The 27,994-nt window shown below is 49.6% G+C and overlaps 1 protein-coding gene across 3 annotated transcripts; it reads left to right on the top strand.

Moving 5' to 3' along the window:
- Positions 1-541: 541 nt before the first annotated feature.
- ZFR2 (zinc finger RNA binding protein 2) lies at positions 542-27,994 on the top strand. 3 transcript variants are annotated; one of them, XM_088149294.1, is made up of 19 exons: positions 542-653; positions 3,465-3,699; positions 5,722-5,836; positions 6,296-6,517; positions 6,626-6,918; positions 8,087-8,272; positions 8,527-8,761; positions 9,483-9,646; positions 11,301-11,537; positions 14,222-14,340; positions 15,901-16,042; positions 17,304-17,491; positions 19,562-19,733; positions 21,091-21,232; positions 22,620-22,717; positions 23,963-24,058; positions 25,870-25,981; positions 26,535-26,632; positions 26,795-27,994. In XM_088149294.1, the coding sequence occupies exons 1-19, from the start codon at positions 595-597 to the stop codon at positions 26,981-26,983; spliced, it is 3,102 nt and encodes a 1,033-aa protein (XP_088005420.1). In that variant the 5' UTR covers positions 542-594; the 3' UTR covers positions 26,984-27,994. The 3 variants fall into 3 exon arrangements, with proteins under 3 accessions (XP_088005420.1, XP_025029895.2, XP_088005421.1); XM_025174127.2 differs by having other exon boundaries at positions 11,418-11,537; positions 26,795-27,992; XM_088149295.1 differs by lacking the exon at positions 542-653 and adding an exon at positions 2,014-2,102.

The following is a 27,994-nucleotide window of genomic DNA, read 5'->3' as shown; positions in this document are numbered from 1 at the left end:
TCTTCAGGGGCTTGGGGGCTTCTGCATAGGACAGAGCGTCCAAGTCAGGCCGACTTGGCTGATCTTGCAAGCAAAGCAGGATGGGCCCCGCTTAGATCCTGAATGGGAGACCACCGGGAAATCTCACGGCTGGCAAGTCAGAACAACTTCCGTTCTCAGAAGACAGGAAGGGCAGCCCGCTTCCAGGCTGTCACCACAAAAACTCCACGGATGAGCAGACAAAGCCCCCCGGAATCAAGCTTTTATTTTGCGGTCCGTTAAGGCAGTGTTTCTCTGCTGGCTGGGGAATTGTGGGAGTTGAAGTTCGCGCATCTTAAAGCGGCTGAGGCTGAGAAACACTGCCTTAAAGGCGGGAGAAAAGCTACCCACGACGAGCCCGGAAGTCCCCTCCCTGCAGCGCCTCTACACATTGCGAGTCTATGGAGAGGAGCGGCGGGTCGGGCATGGGCGGGGCCTGTTGCTGGGGGAGCGCGTGAGTCTGCCGGCCGGCCGGCCGGCGCGTGCAGGGCTTGCGCGTCGCGTGATCCCGGCGTGCTCCGCGCGCCTCCGTTTTCCCCTCCTCCCCTCCCCTCCCAGCTCTGAGGAAACGCCAAGATGGCGGCCAGTAACTACTACGGGTTTGCGGCCGGGGCCGTCGCTGGGCCCCAGTACAGGTACTTGGAGGGGGGAAAGGGCCGCTCTGGAGGAGGCGGGTGTCAGGCAGCCCTCCTCGCGTGCCCAGAGTGCCGGTGGGCACTCGCAGCCTCCTCTCTCGGCCGTTCTATACAACAGCCTTGCCAGGTAGGCCGGTTTTTTATAACGGTGGCAGGCACACGCAGCGGTGGTGGGCCCAGCCTGTTCTCTGCCGGGGGCTTTCGCGCATGATGGGCTACGGCTCCCGTCATCCTCCAGCCGGGATACGGGCTGGGGATAATAGAGCTTAGAATCGCACCGGAGGTGGGGGGGCGGTCCTGCTGGGAAAGTCCTGGGGGTCGAAAGTTTGGGAGCACATTTGGGGGTTTTTTTGGTTTTGTTGTGGTTTTTGTTTTGTTTTGGTTTTGCACAACAGCCCCACCAGGTTGGCCAGTGCTCGAATAAGCCTCTCTTTCTGCCCTGCGAAGAGAAGGGCGTTGCTGGAAGCCTTTCCGAGCGCTTGCCTGCCTGTTCTTGGGCTCCCTCACAACAGCCCTGCCAGCTGTGCAAAGCTGGCCACTTCTTTCCATGCACACACGTGGACCGCAAGTCCTGGGGGTCCTGTCTTGGCCCCTTTAGCTCCCTCCTGCAGGATAGACGGGATGGCAACTGAGGAATGAGGGGGCAGGTGGCCTCTGTTCACCCATTGAAATGGCTGGCAATGAATAATTGCAGCAATCTGTACAAATGCCTTGCTAGGTAGGCCACTGCTCGATCACCTTCTCCTTCCGCCCTTACTTAGAATGGCAGGTGGGTTATGGGGGGTAAGATTAATAAATACATGCAAACTATTGCACTGCCTTTGGCACGTTTTATCTCGGGGGCTCTTACAGTAACCCCAACTAAAAATGGGCACCTGGTGGAATATCAGGTCAGGTAACCAGAAAGTCTTGCTCAGCTGTTTTCTCCTCCGTCCTTACAGCTTCCTTGCCAGGGACAACAGTCCTATAACAGCATCCCTCCCACCCCATCCTTTATCAGCCTGAGAGAACAGATAATGATCTATGAGATATATTTCAAGTGTTCTGCATGGTTGATCTATATTAATTCAGCTATTCTGATGAGAGACTTGTGAGGTAGGCTTGTAAAATGAAAGCCTTTCAGTCCCTTTTCCTGCCCCCACCCCACCCCGCTCCCGTGTTAGATGGAAGAAGAGAGGTTGAAAAAGCAAATACTGTACTTAAGTACTGTCTGTTTCAGAATGCTTCATGTTGCTACTAAACTATCTGTAGAACAAAATACCATTGCATCTGATGTTTAAATTTCTTTTTAGAAACTTTTACCCCAAAGTTTTTAGGGACAATTTCAAAGAATGTATTCATTTCTCTTTGTTTATTTTTGTCGTGTGTCCAAAGCATGTCAGCATCATTGCAGCCGTGTTTTTAGTAGCAGTCCATGTCAGACTAACCAGTAATTGGCATTTGATGAAGGTAGTCATTTCTTTTTGTTTTATTTATTTATTTGTTGCCAATATCAGTATGACACTCTACTCCAAAATGGCTCTGAATAGCATACAACAGAAATAAAGGTTTAAAACATCAAAACATACAGTAATTAATATATATTACAATAGCATTAACTAGTGGGGGTAGATAATAAAAGAAAACATCCCCTAGATGCTCTCTTTCAGAGTCAAGTTTTCACCTCTCTTTGGAAAGTCGGTAGGGAGGAGACAGTTCTTAGATGCGGGGCAAGCACTTCCACGCTTCTATAGGAGAACGGCACCCTTGAAAAAGCCCTGCTCCAGGTCCCCTGAAGGTGGGATTTCTTGGGAGATGGGAACCTCAGCAGGGCCTCTCTCCCAGATCTATGAGACAAGCAGTTCACTTTGGAAAGAAAGGAAGAAGTTGCTCACAAAATGTTCCCAGTGGCCAGAGAATTTAATCCAAGATTTATTCTCATGTTTCCCTGCAGTATAGATTTTAATTGCAATATTTATTTGGAACTGTTTCCTTACTGGGATGAACTTAATTCAAACAGCCATATTTTATCTTCTAGAGAGGTTCTTTGCCTACCAGCTCTGATCCAAAATACAGTCAGGTCCAGAAATATTGGGACATCGACACAATTCTAACATCTTTGGCTCTATACACCACCACAATGGATTTGGAATGAAACAAACACAATGTGCCTTAACTGCAGACTGTCAGCTTTAATTTGAGGGTATGTACATCCAGCTCAGGTGAACGGTGTAGGAATTACAACAGTTTGCATATGTGCCTCCCACTTGTTAAGGGAAAGTTTGATTTATGATTATTATTCTGTCCCATTACTTTTGGTCCCTTAACAAGTGGGAGGCACATATGCAAACTGTTGTAATTCCTACACCGTTCACCTGAGTTGGATGTACATACCCTCAAATTAAAGCTGACAGTCTGCAGTTAAAGCACATTGTGTTTGTTTCATTCCAAATCCATTGTGGTGGTGTATAGAGCCAAAGATGTTAGAATTGTGTCGATGTCCCAATATTTCTGGACCTGACTGTATATTTGGTAGAGGAGGGCCTTCTTGGGGGATGGTTCAAGGCTTTGGAACCCCTTGCCAAGGGAAGACCTGCTTAGCCTCATCCTTGAGGACATTTGGCTGGCACAACATGTCAGTTCCGGCAGGCCTTTGGCTTCCTAAGCCAGCTATCACAGCCATAGTAAATGCTGAAGTCTGACTGGTGAAGATTTTATTGCTGACCAAGAATTCTAGCAGCCCCAAGACATCTACTTTTAAAAGGTTTTATGTTTCACCGTGCAGCTGCTTTTTGTCTAACTGCTCTTTCTTCCTCATCCCTTTCTTTACAGCTCCCAGACGACTCCCACATATTCCCACCCCCCAACAGCCGTCAGCTACTCTGTCCAGCAGGTGCCAGGAACTGACCCCACCCTCGCACCTGCCTACACTCCAGCTATACAAGCTGCCAGGCCAGTGGCACCTGTAACCTACCCAGGTTACCAGCCCCCCTCCACGCAAGACTGCGGATATGGGATGCGGCAACTGGCTCCCGCCCCTCAGCCTGCCGTGACCCAGAACTATCAGGTATCGAATCAAAATCCTTGGATGGTTTTTCCTGAGCTTGGGAAAAATGCATCACCTTCCTAGATTATCAGCAATAGCATTTTGAAATGCTCAGAAGACAAGACTCTTTCAGGAAAATGCCCTTTTCAGTCAGTAACATTTCTGTGGTTAAATGCTGTGGTTCAGAACCGTTCACATGTTAACTCAGGCCGCAGCACCGTATTCACTGGAATGGTAAGGAGGAATGATGCCTCCACCCTGAGGAATGAAATTGCTTCCTTGGGTCCAAAAATCAGGAGGAGTCTGGGAGCACCTTTTCCAACTAACAGATTTTCCAGTTAACAAAAGACCTAAGTGTTCATGAGCTACAGCTCACTTCGTAAGATGTGTAAAGGGTCTAGACTGATGTAGGATTTAAACTGGGGTGAGACAGAGGGAAAAAAGGGAGGGGAAGACATTTTGCCTATACAGATGCAAGTTATATGTGAGACAGATTGCAAGCGACTTAACAGTTAACAGTTGTAATGCGTTAAAAAAAAGAACATTGTGTTCGTTGTTTCCTTGCTTGCTTCCGGGGGAAGAGAGTTGACTCCAGTCTCCTGCTTGCCTGCAGTTCATTGTCAGCTGCGAACAACACTTCACGTGATTTTTTTTCCACTCTAGACTCATTCTGATGGCTTATACCGTACATGCAAATTCTGTTATGTAGTAGGAGGCCAGTAAGGAAAATGGAAGCAAAGCAGCAAGATGTCAGCTAGGTTGTTAAAAAAATAAAATCACAAGGGTCAAAATAATCTCTGTGAGGCAGTTTTTGTACTTAAGCAGGTTGACATAAACCAGTTACTGTGGAAAGAGTGGGGGGCAATTCATTTCTTCATTGCCAGCCTACCAGGTTTCCTTGCTGAAATCAAAATATCAGCACAGAAATGCTGTGGGCTGATGAGAAGGAGCTGGTTCACTGTGGATGCCCTCTCGTGCCGGCTTATTTGACACGCTTTACTCTCTTGCCTTTCTGTGCTACTGCTAAGAAAGGGAGCTCTTAGGGAGTTTGTAATTTTTGTGGGCTTACATAAAGGTTAGCTGAATGACAGTTTCTTCCGTTTGGATTTCTGTAGGAGGAGAGCCGTGTCTACAGTGTTAGTCTACAGTCTACAGTGGCAAAAAAAAATTAGGAGGAATCTGGTGGCATCGTTTCCAACCCACACATTTTTTTTACAGGACAGAAGCTTCCATGAACAGGAGCTCAAGAAAACTTCTGCCTTTGAATAATATTTGTCAGAAAAGGTGCTAGTAGGCTCTTTCAATAATCTCTGGCAAGTTTAAATTAGAATCAGATATTTCTGACATTTCACACAAGGAAATATACGTGCCCAAGTTTGCATCCGGACTCAACCAATCGGTTTATCAAATTGTACAGTGTCAGAGTTGCAATTAATCAGTAAAAATAGCATGTTAACAAGTTTTCTGTACTTTTTTAAAATAACCTAAAAGTGAGGAAAAGATATGTTTTTGAATTGCTGGGTCTTAAAATGTTCTGAATGTTCCAGGAACTGGAGTTTCCAGATAAAGCTTCAAAGTGTGCTTGATTGAGTTATGTAAAGTGTATGTTGTTGAATAATGAACTATTCTCATTTCAAGATAGTTTGGACTGTTGTAGATTTTTAAGCCCTTCGTAGACCACAGAAAATTAATGTGGTATACTGCTCCAGTGGCAGTCATCTAATTAAAAATCAGCAAGCTTTCTGAATCAGATCCCTGTGATTTTAGCATCAGGAAAATTTTCCAGAACCACACATCATTCCCTGTTTCCTCAATGTCGTCTTCTCCAACCTGATGCCCTTCAGATGCATTGTGGCTGGAATTTCCAGCTAGACAAATCTAAATGGGAGTCTCGATCCCAGCAGATTTCAAGGCATCCGCTTGAGGAAGGCGGCTAAAATCAGAACGCTGATAAAAGCCTTTTTTGGCATGACCTTCTGTCATTCTGCTCAAGCATTGGAAGTGGCTCGGCTGCTCATTTCTCATCCCACTTTCTTGCTGCAGGATGGCTACAGCTACGGGCAAGCGCCAGCAGCAGGCAGTTACGAGGCCAAGCCCTATTACCAGACGGTGGTCACCCAGTTGCAGAATGTGGCCACAGACTCCTACTATCACACCAGTGAGTTTTCAGAGTGCCTGCGTGCAGCCCTTGGACAGACTTGCAGGGAGCAGTCGGTAGGATGCTGTTAATGTCATTGATGAGATTTGATGTCTGGAAGTTGGTGAGGCGCGGGAGGGTTCAAAATTGTTGAAGGAATCCCCAGCACTGTAGCCAGGTAGGCACACTTCCCACGGGTTCTGCTTGAAGTGAAGAAACGAATTCTCGGGCTGCCACACAAAGGTTTTCCGCGCCCCAAAATTAGATTACATTACAAGTTTAGCTTGTAAATAAACAGAGGGAGGCAGGACTCATAAGGGTTAAATTGTCTTTTGCCAATCTCTTAGACAAGGCCTGGGCAAGTTCCCTGAACTCTCACGTGGCTCTGACCTCAGAGAAAGAGTGTGGGGGCAGCGGGGGTTCTGTGGGCCGACCCCATTGGGCAGAAAGCATCATGGAACTGTTGTCGGCCCTTTGCAGATGCCCAGAGTGGCTACAGCCAGACTGCGGTGGCCTACAGCCAAAACCAGCCCCAGAGGCAAGTGACGCCTGTGAAGCCGGTCCAGACTGGGAGCACTTCCTCCTCCAGCTACGTTGCCTACCCGGGCCCTACGGCCATCTCTGCTTCCTCCGCCCAGGCATACACCCCATCCTCCTCATACACCTCTTCCTCCTACAACTCCTCTCCAGGTTCCTACTCCGGTATGAGCTTTTTGCAGGCATCTCCCCTCCTTTTCTTCCCCTCCCCTCCTTGGCTGAGAAGGAGGAATTACACCAATGGGAGCCCACTTCTCTTCCTCCTGTCTTCAGGGGCAAACTACGCCAGCTATGATGCCACCGCGTACACAGCGGCCAACGCATCCTACTACCCAGTCCCTCAGCAGCCGCCGCTGCCACCGCCTCCCCCGCAGCCGCCAAAGCCCGTAGGGGGCTCCCAGTGGGGTTGCACCAGCAGCAGCAGCAGCAGCAGCACCAACTCCACTGCCAGCAGTAACTACAAGAAACCTCTGTTTCCCAGCAAGCTCCTGAAGCTGAAAGGTGCTCCACGACAGCCCCAGCTCCACTACTGTGACATCTGCAAGATCAGCTGTGCAGGTCCCCAGGTGAGATGGAGACTCTGCCTGTCATTGTGGCCCAGTTCAGAGAGCCGCCCAAGTCGCCAGCTGGCCAGTGAGAGATGAGGCCGGTCCTGCAGAGATTATGGAAGGAAGGCCCTAAGGCCCTCTGGATGCCAGGCTACCGCTGGCAGAGTCTCTGGCTCAGACTCCAAGGAATAAGGAGGCCAGCCACGTCCAGAGAGCCATGCCTGAGCAAGAGGGACCCGTGCCTTTGCTTGGCCCGAGCCCTGCCTGAACGTCCTGCAGATGTTGCTTTCCTAAAACGTCAGCTGTTAACCTGTGCTGGGCTGGATTTCTTCATTCTGGGGTCACAAGCAGGCGTGCAAGCAGAAGCTCCTCCATCTTAATGAAGGAGTGTGTGAGCGTTCTTTAGCGTAGCAAATCTGCACAAAATGCTTTATTGCAGCACACACTTTCCCCAGCAACAGGCTACTGCTCTCCGCCCATCTAGGACTTGCAAGGCGATGTTGCTATAAATGCGTCTTTAATACTCAGTTGTTTAATACTTAGTTCAAGCAAAAGTCTGTAAGTCTGTAAGTGGCAGACAACCTTCGCCTCCTTCCAAACATTCTTACTCTAGTTGGGGTGAGGGGCGACCTCAGGGTGGTTGTTCCTCTTCTAGTTGCTCCCAGCAAAGCTCCAGGCAGGATTTCCACCAGGATAGGCTGCTCCCCATAACGTGTAGTCCTGGCGGTTGACCGATCAGTCTTCTTGCCCGCTTGTAACAGCTGCCAAGCTCCAGACGTTGCCTCCACTTCCCCGTCTGTAGGCCGTTTGCTTATCGCTTCCCCACTCTGTCTTGGCATTTGCCTGGGTGGGGCAGGGCTGCCTCTGCATGTCGGCAGGTCCTTGAAAACACGCCAAGGTGTGGCTCAATTCTCACAGGCAGCTGGAACGCCGGCTTAGGTGCTTGTGAGTAAAGTTGTGAGTGAATTGGAAGCGGGGCGAGAAGCGTTTCTGCCTGGCTGCAGCTGCTTTTCCCAACTTCGCTCCCTCACAGAGCGGCAGGTTGCTGTATCCTGAAGAGCAACCTCCGAGAGGAGTGGTCCAGTTCAACCCTCTTTCTTAAGCATTAAGCTGGTGCTGGATTTTGTTTGCTGTGTTTCTGTGCAAAATCTGCACAGAGCCCGCCTTTCCCCTCTTCCTCCCACAGACATACCGGGAGCACTTAGAAGGGCAAAAGCACGCCAAAAGAGAGGCAGCCCTGAAGACGGGGAACCAGGCAGGTGGAAGCGGCCTTCGGGGGGCCCAGGCCCAGCTTCACTGCGAGCTCTGCGACGTCTCTTGCACAGGAGCCGACGCTTACATTGCCCACATCCGAGGAGCAAAGCATCAGAAGGTGGGTTCCAGCCACTTTGGGAGTCGGGCGCCGAGTATGGCAGTGCTCTAGAACCCGGTGGGACTTCATGCTGCTCCTGGAAACCTTGGGCTCTTTTCTGCCTCCTGCATCAGAGCTGCTGGCTCCCAACCCCCAAGGAACCCTTGGTGTCGGAGTCCAACACACCAGGGGATTGTCAAGTGATAGAAAGCACTGCAAAATAGAAATGCTGCCAGGTCTTTGCCCTGTGGTGACTATAGGTGCCTGTGTTCCAGGTTCTCAAGCTGCATACCAAGTTGGGGAAACCGATCCCTTCCCCCGAACCCGTGCTAGTCAGCGTTGCTTCAGCTCCTGCAAACAGCCCAGCCCTGAAGCAAGCTCTCCTTGTCCCCTCGCCTGCTGCTGCATCCGTTGGACCCCCTAAGCCTGTCGTGGGGATGACCAACAGCGTTGCCACCAGCAAGACGTTGGCCCCAAAGAAACCCCTTGCAACAAAGCTCTCCCAAGCAGGTACAGATTGGAGAAGGGAGGCCAGAAGGATAAGGCCATTGAGCGGGCTCCTTCATGGGATCAGAGTTCCGGGTTGAGCTTGTACAGCATGTCTAGCCAGGTCAATTAAAGACCTTACAGGTGCACTCACACAACGTGCAAAGCTTGGTTAACTCTTGTGGCTTAGCCCTTCAGTTAGTCGCAGCCCCTGGTATTGAGTGAACCCCAAAAATGGGATAGTTGAGTAGTTGCAAAATGCCAAGAGCTGGAAGAAACCTGGGTGATCATCTAGTCTGAACAGAGGCAAGTGTGTTGCCACAATAACCTCCCTAACACCTTGCTGCATCACTTTAAGTAGATACCACCCACCACATTCTAAGGCAGTCTTCCACTGGTAAACAGCTGTTTTAAAAAAACAACTACATTTTTAACTGGAAGCTGCTGCTTTTTAGCTTCTGCCCACTAGCAGTTATGGCCCTTCCATTAGGACAACTGAGAATTTACCTGCATAACAATGCTTTCAAGTAGGGCAGCCTACTGCATTATGGGGACCACATCCTGTTTCCAGGCTCTACATTCTGCAGCCTAGAATAATTAACAGTTAATGTGATAACCTGATTCTGATGTGCCCACCCCCATCCCGCTTTTTGCAAGCTAAGCTGGTGGGTGGGAGCACTGACTGAAGGTCCTGAAACTTTTTTTAGATTCTAAAAAACATGGCGGGGTGCCTTTTCCTGTTTAGGAGCAAGCAAACTTCGGGCAAGGAGCAGCTTGAAACCAGAGGAGGTCAAAGAGATGCAACTGAAAACGGTGTCTGAGGTAGAACAGCTTCCACTTGACAGTTCTGGAGACTGTTTGGGAGATCTGCTTGATGTGCAGCCGGTGGGCCATGGTTATGTGGAAGAGGTAAGCCCTGGATCTGGAGAAGATCTTTTGCAATTAGGGTGATTTCTTCCCAATCCTTAGAGCGTAGTCTCACCAGAAACTTCGATCTGAACTTTGAGGCACGGAACTCAAAACCTTCAGAATGTTGCTATACGTCTTCCCAGTTGGGGCTCCAGCCAGCTGTTTGCTCACAACTGGATTGTGTTTGTGCAGGGTGAGCTATTTAATTGTGCCTGTTGTTGTTGTTGTTGGGTTTTGGCTTTTGTTTTAATTTTCTGTAAATGTTGGGACACTGAAAGCTGTTACTTCCTTAGCCATCCAATTTGAATGATCGTCCCTCCTGAGGAAGAAGCGGACTCTATTTTTACCTGGCCCACGAGCGATTCTTTTCATGGTCCTTGCACTGATCTCGTTAAGTGGGAAGTTCATTGTTCTAACCGAATGGAAAGGGCTTGTAGAGGTTGCCAGTAATTCTTACGTGGCTTTCTAGAAATAGCTGTAACGGTTCATGAGTTACCCAAAGGTGCAATTAAGGCAATGGAGGTGCACGCATGTAAAGATTTCATACTCCCGGTGCCGTTGCTTCAAACAAGACACACAGGAATTGGAAAAGGAGTTATCCTTTGGTTGTGTCTTCTTAAACAAGCAGTGATAGCAGTGGCACCATAATGGTTAGGGTTATCTCCCCAATTACATATGCCCATCCCATCAGGTCTGGCAGAGAGGGCATGCTGTGAGTCCCGCCTGCCAGGGAATTCCATTTGGAGGGTCCGGGGGGTGGGCCTTCTCTGCTGCGGCGCCCACTTTGTGGAATCTCCTCCCCCCGAAAGTGAGATTAGCCCCATCCCTCCTAATGTTCCAAAAGTCCCTCAAGACCTGGCTGTGTGATCAGGCTGGGGGATCCCAGGGGAGATTTTGTGATGGCTCCCTGACTACAGTTAGTATCATCCTCTCCTGTTGTATGTGTTTTTATAGTTTTTATAGTTTTAATGATTGTTTTATATGTATTTATGGGTTTTTTAACTGAATGTTGTACGCCACCCAGAGTCACTTTTTTGTGAGATGGGCAACTATATAAATATGATCAATCAATCAATCAGTGGTGCAGATAAAAATAAAAATACCCAAAGCTCCTCAGTGATAACCAAATATTTGCAAATTGCATTGTCTAAATTCAGAATTAATGTGGAAAACAATTATAATCCTATGGGAGAGAAGTTATTTTATCCATGGCGTCTGATCCTCTTGTTTTCACCAGAATTTGACTCTTTTGTTGGCGTGCCACTCAGCCCCCCACCGAGGCCCACAGGTCTTTGACAGCAATGTGGTGTAAGGACTCTGGCCTCGCCTTTAGCTCTGCTTTCCACTGGGGGCTGTCCTTCCCTGTTCATTCAAGCTTTAGATTCCCATTCCACCTTTTCTTCGGGAGCTCAGTGTGGCATAATCCTCTGTCCTGCTTCCTCCCCACCGTAACAGCCCTTTGATGTTGGCTTGGCTGAGAGAGAGTGGGTGATCCAGAGTTGTCCCCAGAGCTTCCATGGTGAACCTGGACTTGGCTGTCCCGGGCCTTACTGCAGCTCCCTGACCGTTGCGCTGCGCTTTCTTCTGCTGAGCCAGGCAGAGCGGCAACCTCCCGCCGCTGTCCGTGGTACCATCTGACCTTTCTTTCCCACAGATCTGCCAAGGTGGGGCTTTGTGGGGCCTGAGAAGTAAAGCCAAGCTGGAGCAGGATGGAATTGCGCGGCCTGGCCGTGTCTACCTGGTGACCCCGTTCCTTCTCCCACCTCCCCAGGTCCACAACAAGAAGGGGAAGATGGTCCGCTTCTACTGTAGACTCTGCGAGCGCAGCTTCAACGACCCCAATGCCAAGGACATGCACCTCAAGGGGCGCCGGCATCGATTGCAATATAAGGTGACCACCGGGGACCAGGAAGACCTCTTGATCCCTCCCGAATGCCCCTTCCCTGGTAGCACCACCAGCAGCAGCATCATTCATCAGCCAGCCCCCTGGTGTGCCAGCAAACCAGGCCCGAGAGCTGCCGGTCCCTGAAAGTGACGCATAGAAGCGGCTGGCGGTGGGGCTTCTGTGTGAGGGCTGTAAGCTTTGGGTACAAAGAAGCATCTGGTTCCTTCACTCCGCCAGCCCTTCTGAGGTGGGGCTTCTCCAAAAGATGCTCTGGGCTAAATAAGAGCCATGACCCACTGGGGCTGTTTTTGGTATCATGCCTAGATTGCTGGGCTGCGAAACTCAATTTCAGGTGTCTACCCGCTGTGAAACTCACCGGGTGACTCATTGCAGTTTTTCAGCCAAACCATTTCACGGAGTGATTGCAAAGCATGTGGTACACTATTGGTTGCATTCACACAACATGGGTGACCTGGTTTTTCTTCTCCTGCTCAACACACACAGCTCTGGGTACTTCTTGGGGGGCTCTGTGCATTGCTTAAATAAACTAATGGACATGCCAGAGTTTGACAGGATGGGACTGCAGGGCACAGAGCAGGAGGGGGGGGTGTTTGAAAGGGAGTTGCTTTCCTTCATTCTCTCTCAGCTGCTGCTCTCTGATGAAAACTCCCATCATCCTCAGCCAACTCAATAAGTGTTGTAGTTCAGGATCAGTGCGAGAGACTGCTGAAGGAGATGAATGTTCCTTTCTGGGGTAAGGCAGGGACTGATCCGGGATGAGTTGGGATTTGCGCCCCAGCCTGAACCACCGGTCTGCACCTCTCAGCAACAGTCCCCATTTGTCCTGAGCATAAGAGAAAAGGAGCAAGCCTGTTAAGCCTGTTTCCCCCAAGCTAATCCTCTTCAGATGCTCTGAACTTCCCAGCTGATGTGGGTGAGCTAAAATCAACAGGGCTTGGCACACCATTTCCTTCTCTAGCTTGCAGTGTGCAAAATGGCCTCCCCAATCCTGCAAGGCTGTCCACCTGTCATGGGTCATGATAGGATTTCTGAGCTTGGGAGTGTGTGTATCGGATTGCGTGCACGCAGACCCTCATAATCTTCATCCCCCTCGCTTTCTGCAGGTGGCAATGGCTACGTGGCAATACGTTCCCCCCTCCGGCAAATTTTCTTCAGTGCTTGTCCAGCAGCACAAGTAGTCCTCATTCAATATCCGCTCATTCAGTGACCGAAGTTATGGGTCCTTGTAGTTGCGGCCATCACAGCACCCCTGTGGTCACATGATCACCATTTGTGACCTTCGCTGCTGGTTTCCCACAAGCAAAGTCAATGGGGAAGCTGGCAGGAGGTTGCAAATGGCGATCACGTGACCGCGGGACACAGTGACTGCGTAGGGTTTGCCTAACAGTGGCAACTGGAACTGCTGCAGCTGCCATCGTAAGTGGGTGCGTTCGCGTGATGTGCTTTATGACCACATCACTTAACGACAGAGTTACCAGTCCCAGTTGCCATCATTGAGTGAGGGCTGCCTGTATCATATGCCGTCTGCACCAAGCAACAGACCAATAACAACCGTAAGGCAAGAGCTGAAACAAAAGAAACGGGAGAAGCCTGTCTAAGTCAGTGCAGGCCGTCCTGAGGCCAGTGGGCCAGTCCAGCAGGAAGCACCTTCCCGGGCTCCCATCTGGATCTCCCTTCTGGGCCCCCGGCCTGAGGCCTTTCCTTTGTGACAGATTGGGGAAGAGCAGCAGCCCTGCAGAGGGAAGGCCCAGGCGCGTGCCTGTGGTCCCCAGAGGGAGAGTCCACATGCTCTCACGACCAGATAGGTTTGCTTACTTATCTCTATCTGAGCACTCAACTACCAAAGTTCTCTGGTGTCAGCCCTGCAAGGTAGAACAGATTAAGAAACTAACGCCATGTACCGTAGGTCAGGGCTGCTTATTGCAACAGCTACAGTAACTCAATCTTGCAAGCCTATGCTTTATCTTTATGTGGACTAGGGAGGGGCTTATCTGAGACATTTTCTCTAGTTGTTTTCTTGGCCCGGGCTCAAGCCCCATTTATCTGACCATTTCCTTGGTAGCGGCTCTTCTTCCTGTCCTCTCGGCCAGTGTTTCCCAACCTTGGCAACTTGAAGATGTGTGGACTTCAACTCCCAGAATTCCCCAGCCAGCTCAATGGCTGGGGAATTCTGGGAGTTGAAGTGCACACACCTTCAAGTTGTCAAGGTTGAGAAACACTGCTCTAGGCAGTGTACAAAGATAAAAACAAACTCAGATCCACAGTTCATTAAAGGAAAATCAAGTTGAGGCCCCTAAAAGATGTTGGTATAACAAGGACGCTCTCAGCTGCATCAGAGTTCCATTAACCCCAGGCCCCAAAGCACACCCACTCCCATTTTGTCGTCTTTGGAGGATTCTGTGGGAGTATAAAAGGCAAGAGAAACTTAAGGCAATTATTTTTCTCTTTAAACCTACTGTCCCTGTGGAAAAAAAGAGGGGGGCTTTGGGGGTGAAATTTTGCCCCCAAGTGGCCCCAGACCAAACGAAACCCGCATTCTGCCATACTCCCCCTGGCCAGGTAAGCCAGGGTTGCCCACCCTGCAGAGGAAAAGGGTCAACTCACGCGGAAGCCAGTTGGGTTGGTTGCTTGCTGAACCTGTGGTCTAATGGTATCGCTCACCCTTGCAGAAGAAAGTCAACCCTGGCCTCCCAGTCGAGATCGAGCCCAGCAACCGAGCCCGGAAGTTGCACGAGGAGAAGCTGAAGAGGAATCGGGAGGAAGAGCAGCGCTGGCTCTTGGAAATGAGGCAAGTCCTCCTGCCACCCCCCCCCCTTCCCCAAGGAATGGAAGGCAGAAATGTGGAATGGCCCAGGGTACTTGCAAGTTACATGCTCCTTCCTTCCTTCCTTCCTTCCTTCCTTGTTCCCTTTTTTTCATTGTTTCTCTCTCCTCTCTCTCTTTTCTTTCTTTTCCTTCCTTCCTCTCCCCCCCCCCCAGCTTAATGGTTTCATTATGTATGTCAGAAAGAAAAGAGAAAGTTTTGTTTTACTACCTTTAAAGAGTAACCTTCATGCAGCCAAATCAGTTACCCACAGGGAAAAGAACAGTTGTGGAACAGGCAGTGAGAAAACAGCCGAAGTTCAGGGCTGCAGTGAATCTGACCTTTAACCGTGGGGCCTTCAGGTCTTGCTGGACTATCATTGACATCGTGGTTGACCGTTTGTATAGAGGCCAAGGGGTTTGGGGTCCAGCTATTGTTCTGCATCAATTTTGGGCTCATACACTTTTGCATCGTCCTGTCTGGAGTAACCAAAAAAAGGTGTTTAGGACCACTCATTTTTAAAGCAGAGTTCCCCACTCTTTCTCCGGAGGATTGGAGAGAAGTCTGATCCACTGACATTGTTTTTTACAACTAGTGTGAAACAGAACTGGCTTGTTTGAGAAAATGGCAGTTGAAGATAATGGCGGGTGCCCTCATCCCTTGAAGTTTGGCCAGGGAGCTTTGTTTAGTTTAAAAGTGGGCACCTATGATCGGAGGAAGGGGAAGGGGGGCATACTTACATAATAGCCTTCTGGGAATGAGTGAGGCTGGCCACTCCCTAAACCAGTGTTTCTCAACCTTGGCAGGTTTCAGATGTGTGGACCAACCTTGCTGGCTGGGGAATTCTGGGAGTTGAAGTTCACACATCTGAAACCTGCCAAGGGTGAGAAACCTTGACCTAAACCAAGGTTGAGAAACACTGCCCTAAACCTAAACACTGCCCTAAACCTCCCAGGGTTGAGAAACACTGCCCTAAAAGAAACACTGCCCTAAACCTAAACCTGCCAAGGTTGAGAAACACTTGCCCTAAACCTTCACACATATGAAATCTGCCAGGGTTGAAGAAACACTGCCCTAAATCTTTAAGCATCTGTTGGAATGACCTGCATTTCTAAGCCTTTAGCAGAATCTCTGCCTTCTGTATTCATCTCCTTTTCGCTTGGAGAACGATGACCTTGAAGGCTTTAAAAAAAAAAAAATCCCAACCATGGATTCTTGACAAGAAGGTGAACTTACTCTAAGAAGCTAGTTGTGCCCATTTCTGAACCAGAAGGGAAAATCTTCTGGGTTGTCTTCTCATTATTGGAGGGGCTATGCGGAAATTAGCCTTGTAGCCCCGTTCAGCCACAGCGAGCCCTGGGTGATGTTTGGGCCCCTCCAGGGAGCGACGGGTACCAACTTGAAGACTGCTGTCACAAGTCCCCAGAGGTTGCTTCAGTGCAGCTCCGCTTCCATTGACTCTGCCAAAGGGCAGAGCTCAAGGGCAGAGCCCAGAGGTGCTAACGCATGTCTGCCATTTCTCTCCCCTGCCCTGTTCTCCTCTAGGCGATACAAAGAGGAAATGTACTGGCGCCGGGTGGAGGAAGCCCAGCTGTGTTGGGAAGAGCAGCGGTGGCGACCTTTAGCGGCAGATTGGCCTCCACCACCACTCATGGGCCGGCTGGGGGTGCCTGTCCCCCCCCTCTTGGTGGGTACCCACTTTTGGATCAGCATTCCCTCCAGCCCCTGTGTTTTTACTTGTCTGGCTTGTTCCCCACAAAGATGGCAAGCAGTACATGAGCATGGCCTGGCACAGGCTTACCTGTAAACCATAGTTTGGCAGTACCTAAAGCCCGCCATCTCACATCCACAAGAGGAGCAGGAGCACAAATACAAAGCAGTCCTTGTCTGATCTAACACGTTGTTTCTGGTTCGGCCAGAACAGCCTTTCTCAACCTTTTTACCCTGAAGGAGCCCTTGAAATCATTTTCAGGTCTCAGGGAACCCTGCCTAAAAATCACCAGAAATGCAAAAGTTTCACAATACAATTCACTTCTAACCTGCGCTGTCCACATTTTACAATGTTTATAACAATGGCAAAGCGGCAGGCCGGCAACTGAGTCGCAGCATGTAAAAATTCCCACCGCTGCAAACGCTGGTGTTAGGTGGAGTGTGAAGTTAAAAAAAAAATCTTTTTTTCCCAATTGCAATTGCTTGCTGGTTGAGAAAGGCTGAGCTAGAGCATCAAATGGGTTGATTTAAATGAAGGATGTTTCCAATTTCCTTGCCAGCTTTTCACAGGAAGAAAATTTATTAGGTAAGCCATTGTTTGCCCAGGTTTGGTTAGACAGTCCTAAATCGTAGTTCAAAGAAACTGGTCAGTTTCTTCAGTCACTGTTGGCTGACCTCAAAATTCATGTTACTGGCCCATCCCTGCCAGTGAGGGACCAGGCTTACTCTGGACTTCTACACCAGTGAGTTTTGCATTGGCTGACCCTGCTTCTTACGGTATTGGCCTTCCATCTGATGCCGTCCTACCAACCTCTTTTTTTTGAGATGGAAGTTGTAGGTCTTTCAATAGCTCCTCTCTAACCTGGACCACATCCTGAGCTCTTATTTGGCCATTCGTAAGATCGTTTAATGGTTTATTAACATTCTTCCTGTTTTCTTTAGAATAGTAATAAAGTGGGGTTAGAATCCCTGTGGTTTCTGCTAAAGGCTTAAATCAGTGTTGGGAGAAGTTGGGCTTTCTGACAAAGCCTGATTACGCGCTCAGCAATCTCTCATCTGTCACGCGCTCTCCCCAGCCGTGGTAATTGCCCTGCGCCCACCCTAGGCTTGAAAAGATGTTGCTTTTTTGCATGCCTCCATGTTTATGGCAAGTGGAGATACAACTGAAAGGTATTTCCCTCTTTCTTTTTTCTTCTTCCAGATTGCTAGTTAAAGCCTGTCCATTTTATCTCCTCCAGCCCGCTTGGCGACCAAACTCTTCCGATGACCGCCACATTATGACAAAGCACTCCAGCATCTACCCCACAGAAGAGGAGCTGCAAGCCATTCAGAAAGTCGTATCCCACTCAGAGCGTGCCCTGAGACTTGTCTCTGATTGGCTGGTGGAGCAGGAAACAGGGAAGGAGGAAGAACAGGAAGAGAAAGGGTAACATGTGTGCTCTACCGTGCAAGGCTGTTGTGCAGCAGCGAAAGGCGAGATCTTCAGAAGATACTTAAATTTTCTGGCCATTAAGCTTACTCACTGCTGGTTAAGCTGTTTTGGGTTTCTGTAAATCCGAAATATTTTTTGGTCCTTTGGTGAGACACAAATGCCTCTCTGCTGGAGCAGGCAATCTCTAGCCACAAAACCACCCCAAGTAGAGGGGAGTCTGTGTTTTGCCAAAGGGCCACAAAAATCTCTCCTCCTGTTCCCAGCACCCCCAGCAATCCTGCAGATGAGATTCAGAGAGCAGCACTTGAAAAGCAGATGCTTACTGGAGGTAGGAAACAAGTGGAAATTGTAATGCAAGTCCTAGTAGTCTCTTAATACCATTCAGCCCCCCCGCCCAAATAGGCAGAGTCAGAAATTCCCTATATCTTAACTGGCCCCCTGCTCCTGCAGCCCTTTCCCCAAATATGAAACATAGAGCTAGGTCACGAAAAGGTTGCCAACCCTTGACCTAAGCTCTCTGTTAATTATCTTTTATCTATTTCCTTAGGTGTATTTTTGAATTTAATTGCTTTACACCCTGTTTACCAAAAATAGAGTGTTTTTCCACATGAGTTTCTGTGACTTGCCAGGGGTGGCAGAGGGGGTAGAAATAAACCGACTCTCACCAAGCAGATGGTTGTGGGGTGGGGTGGGGAGATGCTGTCAAAAGTCAGCCTATAACTGAAAAAGACGGAAGAGAGGAAGAAGCCGCTCTGTCGTTCAAGGGGACAGAGACAAGCAGGTTGTTCTCCCCTCCTCTTGTTCCCTTCCATGTATAGCGGCATGGAATTCATACTGTTCCTTCCCTCTAGGGCAGTGTTTCTCAACCTTGGCCGCTTGAAGATGGGTGGACTTCAACTCCCAGAATTCCTCAGCCAGCATGGCTGGCTGGGGAATTCTGGGAGTTGAAGTCCACCCATCTTCAAGCGGCCAAGGTTGAGAAACACTGCTGTAGGGTGTGATCCAACCAGAATAAAAATTAGCAAGTAGAAACTCTTAGCTACAATTGCACCCAATCCATAAAGCCAATATGCACCATGCTAATTACAATCACAGTAAAAATGACACTGATACAAATATAAAATCCTAACCCTATAATCTGATACCTGCCATCTAACTTTGCTAATAAGTACAAGAAAGCAGCCTTCCTGTCTATTAACTGCCACCCACATTTGCTTCCCCCAGGAAACTCTGCAGTGGGTTTTTGTGTCTACGCTTATAACCTTTTCCCCACCTTTTGGGGAAAGATTGTTTTAAATCTGGGATTAAAAATGCAGTATTTTTATTTATAAAAATAGGGACCTGCTTTTCACTGAAACGTCATCCTAAGGCAGAGGACCGAACAGAATTTAGAACTCTGAAATGACCACTGCTTATATTATTTAAAGGCAGACCAGCAAGAACAACAGTGAGGGGTTCAGCTAAAAGCCGGAGTGAGCAAATACCGTTTTAGTAGGTGCTGATCGCTTGTGGGCTCCGTGTGCCAGCCACAGCTTGGGAACGCCACAAGCAGGCCCCATAGCAGGAATGCCCTCTTGGGTGTCACATGAAGAATTCCTGGGGAAAGAGGCTCCCATCCCCTCTCTGCATTTTACCCCCACAGTAACCCTAGATTATTGCAGAAAGTGGGCGATTTGCTCAGAGATACATTTTGAGTTTCATGGTTGTTCCAGCAAAGCTCTCCTGGGTCCTAGGCCAGCTCCAGCCAAGAGGCCTTACTGATCCTAGGACGGTCTTTTCCACTTGTTGCCCGAGTGACTGGCTGAATCAGTCCCCACATATCTCGGGAGGGTGCTGCTCAGAAGGGCTGGTCTGTCTGCTCTCTGTCATTCCGGTATTCTGACAGACTCACACGGGAAAGAAGGGGAGCAGCAGTGGCAGGTCCGATGTTGAGACCCCACCTCTAGACGGTGAAAGACAATAGCCTGGGACCCGCCTGGTCTCTTGGCAGGACATCAGCATCCCAGAAGCTCCTGCTTGGTTTAATGCTTTCCTGCTCATTTAATACGACTCTCCTTCCCGTAGAAAGACCGGCAAGCCGCCCCGGGTTCTGAAAGGGGTCATGAGAGTCGGTGTCCTAGCCAAGGGGCTGCTGCTGCGGGGAGACCGGAATGTTCGCCTGATCCTGCTGTCGGCCCGGAAGCCCACCTTGGCCCTCCTCCGGAGCATTGCAGAGCAGTTGCCCAAGCAGCTGGGGGTAAGGGCAGGACATCACCCCTATGCGCCGGGCCCAGCTGGCGGGGGTTGCTTTGGGTCGGCTGTTGCCAGTCATTGGAAACTAGGGTTTGCCTCTGTGCCTAGACAAGGCTCAGAGGCTGCATTTAATGTTTTGGGGGCCAGAGTGGGTAGAATTGATTCAATATATAGGGTGAGACCAGCATTATCTTTTTTTTTCCTTCTGTGAGGGGTATTGGCATTGTTTTTAACTTTGTTGAGGCTCTGTTCAGACTCAGTACATATTTTGTATTTTTTTCCGCAACGGCCTGGTAGGACACCAGAATTCTGTACTTGGGGTTGCAAAGCAAAGAAGAACCTTGAAGACTCCATGTAGCCTCAGGTGCCCACAGAGAGAGAGAGAGAGAGAGAGAGAGAGAGAGAGAGTCTTCACAGGGCCATTTTGTAGTTTCCCGTCACAAAGCTCGCTGCCTAATCTCAAGTGGTGGCGCACAAGACAGTGCAGGCAGAGTCAGGAGGGCATAAGAAAAAGGAGGAAGTTTGCCTGGGCTGGAGATGGGAGAAGCAGGGGTGCGGCAGGGCAGAAGCCCAGATTCAAAGCGCAACGTTTGGAGAGAACGTGGATGAACTCACAGCACCCGTCACAACATTTTAAAGCAGCTGCTGCATCTTTTCCTGGGCTTGCACATCTGTAACTAGCAGGGGGCCCCAGGAAAAGAGGCGTTTGGTTGAAAGTCTTCCCAACAGGTTTTGTGCACACTGATGCATGTTCCAAATCACAGTTTGAATCTGTGCCAATCCTGCCCAGGTGTGCCTTGAAGATAGTTTCCGGAGGAATAGGAAGTAAGGTAGCATCGTAAAGGTTCATAGGAAGAATAGCACAGGCAAATACCAAGGTTTTTTCCTAGGGAGCCAGGTTGATGTGGCTCCTGGGAGAGTGCCAGCTGCAAGGGACAGCAGGGGAGGGAGGGCCTGGGGGTTAGGGTTAGGCCCTGGGTGTGGTTAAAGTTGTATTCTTCCTGTCTAAGCTGCCAAGAGTGATTTAGATTGCAGCCACACAGAAATACGTCTAATAGATATCAAACTTCCTTAATGGGGCTCCTTTGGGAAATGAAGACCAAGGGAGTGGCAGGTGGGTGGTGCTGATTGCCAAGGGGGTGGGCAGAAGAGATCTTATGTGATCTCATCTATGAGATAAGTCAGTGATATTGGGAAAAATGATACTGGCCTAGGCTTTCAGCTTGTAACAGCTAAGAGGAAGTTGTCTGTGGATGATAACAGTGGGGTGACGCTTCTTAGGCAAGACTCCTCCCCCTCCGAAAACTCTGTTGGTGCCCAGAGAAGGTTGATAGGACTCGCTTTCTCATCTCCATTTCCAGAAAGTGACCAGTGATGATTATGAAGTTGTGTCGAACTCAGAGGAAGCCAATATTGTCATTGCCTCATCCAGAGAACCCAAAATGCAGGTCACAGTTTCACTTACCTCTCCTCTGATGAGAGAAGGAGACCCCACAAATGCAGGTGGGTCTCCAGCCTTCGGGCAGCGTTCACCTACCGCATGTCAGCTTTAGGACTGAATCCTTCTTTCATCTTTATCCAGCTTGTCATTGAGTAGTGTGTGCGCACCTGTGGTGTCTGTTGGGGTGGTCTTGGCAAAATGTTAGCCTCGATCGTGGTCTTATTTTCATACTGAGTTGGATCCAATGGAGGCGAATTCATACTGAGTTGGATCCCATCAGTATTATTAGAAAACAAGAATATTTATATTATTAATTTTATAAATAATAATAATGATGATATAATATAGTATTAATATAATAAATTTAAATATATGGATGGATGGATTGATTGATTGATTATGTGCCATCCACTCATTTTCGACTCCTAGCAACTACATAGATAGATCTTCTCTATAAATGTTTGTATCAATGTATGAAATAAAATGTATATACAGGTAGTCCTTGCTTAACAACCACAATGGGGAATGGAATTTAGGTAGCTAAGCAATGCAGTTGTTAAGCAAATCACTGTGGTCTTTAAATGGATCACATGGTCATTAAGCGAATCACACAATGATTAAGTGAATCACGTGTTTCCCATTGATTTTGCTTGCCGGAAGCCAGCTGGGAAGGTCACAAATGGCGATCATGTGACCCTGGGACCCTGCAACCTTTGTAAGTGCAAGCTGGTTGCCAAGTACCCCGATTGCAATCACGTGATCACAGGAGTGCTATGATAATAGTAACTTCAGAGAGCGGTTGTAAGTCACTTTTTTAGCTCCATTGTAACTTTGAACAGTCACTAAACAAACGGTCTTTAAGCGAGGACTACCTGTAATGTATTCGTTTATAAAAATACAGTATTTGTTTTATTGATTAATTCAGTGAACAAGATTTAAAAAAAAGAATACAGGGGGGTATAGCTGCACCTCAGCATTTTGTTTACAGGTGTGCTGACCTACTGGTCAGAAAAAAGCAGGTGAGCCAGAGGAAGGAGGGAGTGGAAGGAGGGTTAAAGATGGCATAGGCAGCAACCATGTTTTGCAACGTGGAGCCCTTGTGAAGTGCCTGTCTGCTTTTCAGAAAATTAGAGTGCTTTGTGCAACAAGGATCACCAATCCACTTGCCTGTGGCTGTGATAGGGTTATGGACTAGGATGGATGGATGGATGGCTGGATGTTAGGTTAGTCCAGTGTTTCTCAACCTTGGCAACTTGAAGATGGGTGGACTTCAGCTCCCAGAATTCTGGGCGCTGAAGCCCACCCGTCTTCAAGTTGCCAAGGTTGAGAAACATTGGGTTCGCCAGCCAGCCAGCTGGTTGGTTAATTTGTATTTTCTTCTGATGGATCTGATCCAAAACGATCTGCCCTCTTTTACTTTTTTGTCTTTCTTTTCTCTGTGCCTTTCAGAAGCATCAGCAGGATCCCAACTGGAGTCCCCGGAAATCCTAAACGAAGACAGATGCCTGGAGTCGCTGGCTGCCCTTCGCCATGCCAAGTGGTTTCAGGTAAGAAGAGTCAAAGCTTGCCCAGGGATGTTTGCCTGCTTGCATCCGAAAGGCGAAGGAGGGAGGGAAGGATCAGATCCGGGGGTCCTTTTCCAAAGGGTGGGGCCATGTTGAGCCGTGCCAGGTATGCATTGCTCACCCCTCCTCCTGGCACAAGGTTCAGAGGCTGCCATAATGGAAGCAGAGTTTGCAAGTCTTTAAATGTGGGGGCCTCCTCCGTGGTGTTCAGAGACACTCCCAGGCCAGCTTGTTTCCTGCAAGGGTGCATCAAAATGTTGTGGCGCCTGTAACGATTTATTGCAGCCTCTATAAATTGGTTGATCTTCCAAGAGGCTTTGGGGTTCCCATTGCTTGGGGGTACAGATGAAGTCATTGGAGGCAGGGATCAGATTCCTAAACTTTAAATCCTGTGCTGGCTGCCCAACCTACCCCAATGACACCTACAGGGAGCCCAGCTTCTTAAACAACCAAACTACTTCTTTCCTCAATGAAGTTTGGAACTTGTCTGGTTTGGTTTGGTTCCTTTTTCAAGTTGTTGGGCCTCTCGTGCCCTTCAGTGCAAATCCCTGCCTTGCTCTGGCTTCTGGCCAGGCCTGAAAGTGACCCTTGAGCGGGTCAGGATGCGAAGCATTTTTTGAAGAGGGGCTTCCTGGGGCCAAAGATGCATTCACACTGATTTGTGACCCTCCTCCTTCCCCTCTTCCTCCAGAGAAGCTGCATTTGCGCCTAAGTTTTCTCTTCCAGCCCTTTGGTGTTGTGGGCTACTCAGCCGGGGTTACTCTTAAGTGAGGATTCCTGCTACAGTCATCCACCCAGGATTGTAGCTGGCTTATTTCTTGAAACTTTGGATTAATCATAGACCAGGACCTGGTTAGCACTCCACTGTTAGTTACAAGTGGAAACCAAAGTCATTCCAGTACGGCTGATTCACGTGCTGCCTTTCCACTCAGGCCCGAATCTCCCACTTGCAGCAATGTCTACTTCCTGTGTTTTACTGCTGCAAACAGTAGGGTCAGAGAAGCAGCCCAGCAGCCCTTCCAGGGGGAAGCTGGATTGAGAAGGGGAAGGTCCCAAAGGCAGGCTCGTGCTTCTGCTGTGGAGTTTGGAGTGGCTGGCTTACCCAAGCCTCTGTTTATCTTCTTTGGGCCCAGAGATGGGGGTTTTGCCAGACCCTCAGGAGCATCTGGGGGGCTGGGTCTGAGGTGAAGGCCTTTGTAACAACATGCTTTCTTTTTCTCCCCATAGGCACGAGCCAACGGCCTGCAGTCCTGCGTGATCATCATCAGGGTTTTGCGGGACCTTTGTCAGCGTGTGCCAACATGGGGTGCTCTTCCAGATTGGGTAAGAACAGGAGGAAGAGGGAGGGAGCCCCCGTGCTGCATCACACAGCTCCACCCCAAATGCACAGCTCCCCACGTGCAAAGCCACAAGCCCGGACGGTCAAGTGCTGGCTGGTCTGGGAGCTGAATGGGCCGCTGCAGAGGGATCTGGCTCCCTGCCCCTGGCCTTTGCAGAAATACAAGGGATAAAGATGCAGGGTCTGCACTCTGTGAGAGCCCCTGAATGCTGAACGTCAGTCGGAAAAGGAAGCCAGGGTTGGTAGAACCCAGCGTCGCCTTGGAGGAGAAGCCTCTCTGCCTTTTTCCCTTCAGACATTTTTACCTCATTCCTCAACCAGAAACGCTCTTGCAGCAGTTTGCGAGAGATTCGTGCCACAGAGGCCATCCCTGATTTTCCAGCATTTCCCGCTTACAAAAGAAGGGGGTGCCAACGCAGACCCCGGTGCTTTATTTTTTAATCCATTTACCTTTTATTTACTTATTTATTACACAACGTATATACCTGCCCATCTGCTAAAAGAGCTCTGGCTGGAGTGCAGTGTTGGAGGGGGGATAGCACAACAATATATTACAGGCTTCACTCCATTATCACTCATTCACTTTCCTGCTTTCCAAGCACCAGTTCCTTACTCTCACGTAAACTGCATCATTAAAGAAGCCCTCGGTTTCTCCCCTGGTTGTCTCTGTCTGTCAGGCAGGGCCAGGCTGGACAGACAGAGGTTAGAGGCCTGGCGATTCTCTGCCCCTTTCCCCCTTTCCCTGTAGCGTCTGTCCTGCTATCACCTTCTACCCGCCTGCTAAAAAAAGGGGGGAAATGTTTCATGCAGCACACTTTCTGGATTAAAGGGGGACTAGATAGTGTGGGGTCCAGTGTATTGTGGGAGCCTACCTATTCTCTTGGCGTGTTGTGTGAATCACGTTAAGCCGTAATATGGCTGCTGTCTTCAGCCATAGCAGGTAACGTGGCCCTAGCTGTTTGGTTTTGTTAATCCAGGTTTTGGGTTGAGTGTGTTGTATGAACCCAGCCTAACAGTGGAAAGGAGCAGAAGCAGCAGACTCAAAGCCATCTTTTCCCACGGGGCAGAGGGAAGAAGGGCTCAGCCTGCCCTGAAGACATTTCTGCACTGCACATTGGCCACTGAACAGGCTGGTAGGAAAGCAGCCCACGCCTGTTCCCCCCTTGTACATGGCGACCCTGTTGAGCAGGCGAGCTTTCGCACCACTGTTCAAAGCCCTCTTTTTTCTTATGAGCACTCTGCATTCCATCTGCAGCCCCTTCCCCCTTGGAGAATTCCCCAGAGCAAGCAAACACCTGAACACGTCGCAGGTCACACCGCCTTCACTCGGTGGCTCTCTTCTTTCTGCGCCCCTAGAGCTACCTGCTTGCACACAAACTGATCTGTTCACTCGGATGATCCCCAGGGGCCTTTGCCAAGAGACAGAAGGGGGCTCCGGTGGGGAAGCTCTTCCTCAGCTGGCGTGCCTTTCAAAACGGAGGTGTGCCAACACCCCTTGCCAGTTTGCTCTGCTGCTGGTTCATTGGTTGAGGGCCTTGCTAAGCCTTTGAGAACTCGCAGAGTGCTGCTGCAAACCACTGGGTACCTCCTGGGTTGCATCCTGGCACACGTCGTGCTTAGTTCTTGAGATCGGGGTGTAGGTGATTTTGGGAAGGCCCAGGCCGGCGCTTTTGTGTGGAAAGACGGACTAGAAATGTTTGAAAGCCATGAAATAAATGCCGTGGAAGCCGATGGGTGGCGTATTGATTGATTCTCCTGCTAGTGTGCAATGACCGCCATTTCTCTTGCCCAACAGGCTATGGAACTGCTAGTGGAAAGGACCCTCAGCACTGCCCTGGGGCCTCTGGGGCCTGGAGAGGCCATGCGGCGAGTCCTGGAATACATTGCCACGGGGATGCTCCTGGCAGGTCTGTGGCCAAGTGGGCAGGGGAAGAGCTGTCACCTAGTGGCAGAATGCCTCTTACACCAGGGGAGGATTACAGGCTCCTGCCTCTGCATTCCAGCCTTCTCCCCCCGCCCCCCACCCGGCAATTCCAAACTCTGCTCACCCAGTCATTGTGTCTTTAGAGGCCCAGAATGAGGCTCCGGACATGGGGTTGGTGGCTAAAATAAAAAGGTTTTGATCTAACCCCCTCCAGTGCCTGTTCCTATAGATGTGCTGAATTTCTGAACCTCTTCAGGGCGCAGCCAAAAGCAGGCAGGGAGGGGCTCCAGCAAAGCCCATCCTTTTCTTTCCGAGTGAAAGCCACCTGTTCCCAGAGCCCGAGGTCCGTGTCCAGGTCATCGCTTACTGCTTCTCCTGCTTTCAAGCCCCTGCCCTCCAAATTGCCTGTCCCTGAGTCAGCAAGCCCCAGGAGCCCCCCCCAAAGAGGTTCCCTGTAGCCAGGAAAGCCCTGGCAGGTGTGGGTGGGGCTCCTCCCTGCCCCACGGTGTAACGCCTGGTCCATTCCTCCCCTCCAGACGGTCCTGGCCTTCAAGATCCCTGCGAGAAAGAGCCCGTGGATGCCCTGCAGAGCATGGCCTGGCAGGAGCGGGAGGACGTCACTGCAAGCAGCCAGGTAGAGGGTCTGAGCAGGGCTGATGTAGGATTTGAAAGCGGCCCCGCATGGCATATTGAGCAGGGTCTGCCTGTTTAAACGGTCACTTCAGCTGGCCCCAGGACAAACAGGCACAACCACAGTAGTTCTTTGGACTCCTAACCCTCCTCTTTCCCTCCCAAGCACGCCCTGAGGATGCTGGCGTTCCGTCAGATCCACAAAGTCCTGGGAATGGAGCCCTTGCCTTTCCTGAAGAATCGGCCCGGCGTATTCAGCCGGAAGAGACGGAGGGACGCGGACGAGGAGGTGCAGAGCGAGGGGGACGGGAAGAAGGACAAGGAGGAGGACAAGGGGGACGGGGGCGGGACCTAATCTCTGCCGCTGGATTGGCCAAGACAACCTGCACGTGTCTTTCCTATGTATATGTAAATATGTAAATGTATGAGTTGCCGTTTAGCCTAAACTTTTGGTAATTCTAGTGAGTTCTCCCCCTCCGTTCTGTACATCGTTTTAATGCTGTGCTTCAGTCATTAAAGGATTCCCTCGTTCCACCGGAGTAGCGTCACTTCTGCAGCCCCCCTGGCACGGGTGGGATCTGCTCTAAAAAAAGCTGATTATGCAGCTCTCCCTTCCCACTCACTCTGCCTGCCCTTTAAAACAGCCAAACACCCCAGCTTTGCACTTTCTCCGAGTTTGGCACACCGCTGGAGAGGAGTAGGCGCCTTTGGGTTTGTAGAATTCTGCAGAGGGCACGGTTAGGAGTCCCTGCTCTGAATTGGAACAGAACACATGCAGCTCATGCTCCGTCCTCACGAAAGAGCCGGTGTCCCTTTGCTCCTTGTTAAAATGAAGTTTTTCACATTTCAGCACCATAATTTGGGCAAGCGTGGGGAGTCATTTGGTTGCTACTTGGCAGCAGCAGACACAGCAAAATTAGAGGACACCTCAGACATCTCCCAACCCCCAGATTAAAAGTAAAACAGGACAAAACCTTGCACAGATCTTACCAGATTGAAATATCTTGCAAGATTTTAGCCGTTGAAACGATTATGCAGGGGAGCTCAACCTGACCAGCTCCATGCGAGGTTTTAACCTTTTAAGTTTCAATCGTTTTTCTTCATCTTTATTTTTCTCCCCGTGCCACTGTGATGTGAAAAACTTTCAGACTTTGATGGAGGTCCCATCATCCACCTCTCGGTACACACTTTTCATTTTGGAGCTTCTGTGGTTGAAGGTTGCGCTCTGAACTGCGTCCAGAAATAGGTCAGCAGCTCTTGGTGGAGATGAATGGATCTGGCCGTTTCTGGGTCTCTTCGTTTCCTGTTTTCCCAATCTCAGATTCGGATTATCCCATTCTCAGGTCACTACGAGGTTTTTTTTTTA

Source organism: Python bivittatus, unplaced genomic scaffold, assembly GCF_059951505.1.
Source record: "Python bivittatus isolate LINGU-HERP-01145 unplaced genomic scaffold, Pbiv_v1 ctg000580_np1212, whole genome shotgun sequence".
Taxonomy (NCBI): Eukaryota; Metazoa; Chordata; class Lepidosauria; order Squamata; family Pythonidae; genus Python; species Python bivittatus.
This window is presented reverse-complemented; position numbering and strand designations above follow the sequence as displayed.